The sequence below is a fragment of the Notolepis coatsorum genome (assembly GCF_963971535.1).
Source record: "Notolepis coatsorum genome assembly, chromosome: 2".
Classification (NCBI taxonomy): Eukaryota; Metazoa; Chordata; class Actinopteri; order Aulopiformes; family Paralepididae; genus Notolepis; species Notolepis coatsorum.
In genome coordinates this window covers 211,796,948-211,800,459 of record NC_140166.1, presented here as the reverse complement: position 1 = coordinate 211,800,459, position 3,512 = coordinate 211,796,948, and the positions used below count along the sequence as shown (strand labels likewise).

Below are 3,512 nucleotides of genomic sequence, written 5' to 3'. Positions count from 1 at the left end.
ACCATTAAACAGCTGCCTGGGAGGCAGAACAAGTACTGTCTATCTGTATGTCATGTATGTCATATATGTGACCAGGTATGGACGACAGGGTCATGTTGAGGGATCTTCAAATATATATATTTTTTTACATATTATGAAAGTACAGATTCATACCTTCATCACTTGAACATTTTGGTGGGATACTTTTCAAGCTACTTCCTATGAATCATGGTGATATCACAAAACGTATTCAGAGAAAAAGGGCCTTCAAGAGTCAAACACAATATACTTATTACCAAAATAGACTATGCAATGGTAATTTCCTCATAACCCCTGTGGCTGCAGTATAGTGCTTGTGTCTTTATGAAAGACAAACAAAATATATGATTACAGTATTTGAAGTTTAATCATTACAGTAAAGAAAAATACATACAGCAATGCTCCGTACTGTACAGTAAAAACAAAAACAGTTACAGTAAACAAACTATTGTAAAGAACAGTAAAAAAGGGTTACTTGGTGCTTTTTCAATGTTCACTCAATAGTCGTGAGGCTGATTGACTGGATATTTTCGAAGACTCCGTTATCAGCTATTACAGTAACACATAATGCTATATACTGCTCATTTTGGGTTCAAAATGTAATACAGCATGCAAAATTACCGTAAAATACCAGTGTCAAATCAGAGTTTACTTATTGGTGCATTTTCAAATACAATGGCCATTATGTGTTTTATGTTGAAACTTGTTGTGTGCTGTGTTGGTCAGGACTCCCTGGAAGAAGAGATCTTGTATCTCAATGGGACATTCCTGGATAAATAAAGGATAAATAAAAAAAATAAAAAAAATAATAAAATACAGTAATGCGGTCAAACACAGAATACTTGTTACCAAAAGAGACTATGCAATGGTAATTTCCTCATACAATAACCCCTGTGATAGACTGCAGTATAGTGCTTGTGTTTTTATTAAGGCTGTCAAAGTTAACACTGTATTAACGCGTTATCGCCCGGTTCTATTAACGCCACTATTTCTTTTTAACTCATGATTAACTTTTAAGTTATTTTTTTAAATTTTATTTTTTTTTAATTCTATTTAATCTTTTTTTACTAGACATCACTCAGATGTATTATTGATGCTCTCATTGATACTATGTTTGTTTCTGAAGTGTGTGTGTGTGTGTGTGTGTGTGTGTGTGTGTGTGTGGGTGTGTGTGTGTGTGTGTGTGTGTGTGTGTGTGTGTGTGTGTGTGTGTGTGTGTGTGTGTGTGTGTGTGTGTCGTAAGGTCCATAAACTGTAGGCACACCCACAGGAAACAAAGTGCATAATAGCATCGAAACTTAAGAGACAATAAAAGACAGGAAACGAAAGTGAAAGATGTATCAGTAAAACCTCCTCTATAAAGTTAACTTCGCCTCTGCCTGCATTCGGAGATCAACACAATTCCAGACGAACTGTAGGAGGTAAGATGATATCACTGGCCCACTTCTACCAATTTTCTTGTGATTATTTTTACATAATGAAATGCTACATACTTAGTGTAACATTGGTGGCACACAATTTGACGTGCTATTGTTACACCTTTAAGATTTATAGGGTGGTATGCTGCTTGCCTACAAAACCTTTTTTGAAGTAGCCTATACAGTTTCTCAACTTGTATATAATTTATATATAGTTTTTTACTTAAAGCGACAATGTATTTTTATTATTATTATTGTTATTATTATCATTACATAATTATTATTAATAATTCTATTAATATTAATATCAATGAATACATTTGCAAATTGAGCAACAGAGCAAATTGAGACCAGCAGTGCTTCAACAGAGCTCTCACCTTTGCTGCTCTGGTCTCATGCTGGATCTAATCTCATGAAGATTATTATAATATATATATATATATAATTTAGCTTGTTTCTTATGTATACTCGACGTGACTGTAAATGAGGGAAACCTCAGTTGCCTTTTGAGTTTAAAAAAAGGTTTGAAATTAAATGAAATGAAATTAAATGAAATGAAAAATGAAATGAAATGAAATGAAATGAAATGAAAAATGAAATGAAAAATGAAATGAAATGTAAAATGCTGCCCCCCTTTCAATTAAGATATATATTCTAGCATTGCAAAAAATTCAAGCATGCCTGTTCACATCTCTCTGGGTGCCCTTCTAGTTATTATTATTATTATAATTATGTTTGTTATTATTATACATTTATGCATTCAATTCAATGTGATTTTGTTGCACCTTTGCACAATTTGAATCTTTTGAGTCATTGCATGGACTTGTTTTCTACAGTGACATTGACACCAACATGAGCCAATATCAGTGGGCTGAAGAGGACTTTGAGCTGCCTTATGGAGTCCAGCGACTCGGTCTGTTACAGCCAGAACGTGATCAAACCTACATCATGTACCATGGCACCTCCAGGGAGAACGCCTTTATGATCCTGGCCAACGGTTTCCGTCAGTCAGTGGGTGAGAAGCTCATGCTGGGACCTGGTGTTTACCTCAGCCGTGACCTGCAGAAGGCCAGCCGCTACCCCATAGAGCTGCACGTGTCCCAGAGGGTCGTCATTAAGGTGCAGGTCAACGTGGGGAAAGTCATCGCTATCAACCACCAAGGACATCCGCGTCAGAAGACCTGGCATGACTCCCGCTATGGGGAGGTGTTCGACACCGCCTGGGTGCCTCCCAACTGTGGCATGGTGAAGAGCGGCCTGGAGGAAGACTGTGTCTGGGACCCGCAGCGCATCAAAGTTGTGGCCGCCATCAAGCCTCAGCCATGCCAGTCACAACCGGCCGCAACCTATGGAGGGTACTATTGAATGTGAAGAGAATCTACAAGAATGTATCTTGTCCATGCAAATCTGTTTTCTATGTTAAAAATATATTTTTGTTTAGTTTGGTTCATGCATTCGATTTATTTGGATCCCCTATCACCCAAGCAACAATTCTTCTTCTTGGGATCCACGTATATAAACAACATCACACACAATGCACAATGTATAACAATCATATATTTAGAATTTAGAAATAAAAAGACAAGTTGTTTTGGAAAAATGTGTCTGTTCAATTATGTTTCTGGCAAATAAATATTCCTGACAAAAAAGGTTAATCAAGGAATTCTGCACAGTGAATTAAGTTCTTATTTTGTGTGATCCTGTGTTTGGTGAGCGAGTCACATATCACAGCCAAGGGGGTAAAAGAGAGAGAGTGAGCAATGAATAACATACACATGTATAATGCAGTATGTCTATCTGTCTGCCTGTCTATCGGTTTTTCTGTCCCTCTGACTGCTTCCTCTTTCTATTCCTGTCTGTATCTGTAAATGTATCTCTCTCATGATATTGTGATATATTTTGGCCTATATAATATCGCCCAGCGCTATACTTTTCTCTCTCTCTCTCTCTCTCTCTCTCTCTCTCTCTCTCTCTCTCTCTCTCTCTCTCTCTCTCTCTCTCTCTCTCTCTCTCTCTCTCTCTCTCTCTCTCTCTCTCTCTCTCTCTCTCTCTCTCTCTCTCTCTCTCTCTCTCTCT

At 37.4% G+C, this 3,512-nt stretch overlaps 1 protein-coding gene across 1 annotated transcript; it reads left to right on the top strand.

Moving 5' to 3' along the window:
* Positions 1–1,340: 1,340 nt before the first annotated feature.
* On the top strand, positions 1,341–3,036 carry LOC311222854 (uncharacterized protein). Its single transcript, XM_084307491.1, has 2 exons — positions 1,341–1,439; positions 2,273–3,036. The coding sequence occupies exon 2, from the start codon at positions 2,289–2,291 to the stop codon at positions 2,799–2,801; it is 513 nt and encodes a 170-aa protein (XP_084163617.1). The 5' UTR covers positions 1,341–1,439; positions 2,273–2,288; the 3' UTR covers positions 2,802–3,036.
* The last annotated feature ends 476 nt before the right edge of the window (positions 3,037–3,512 follow it).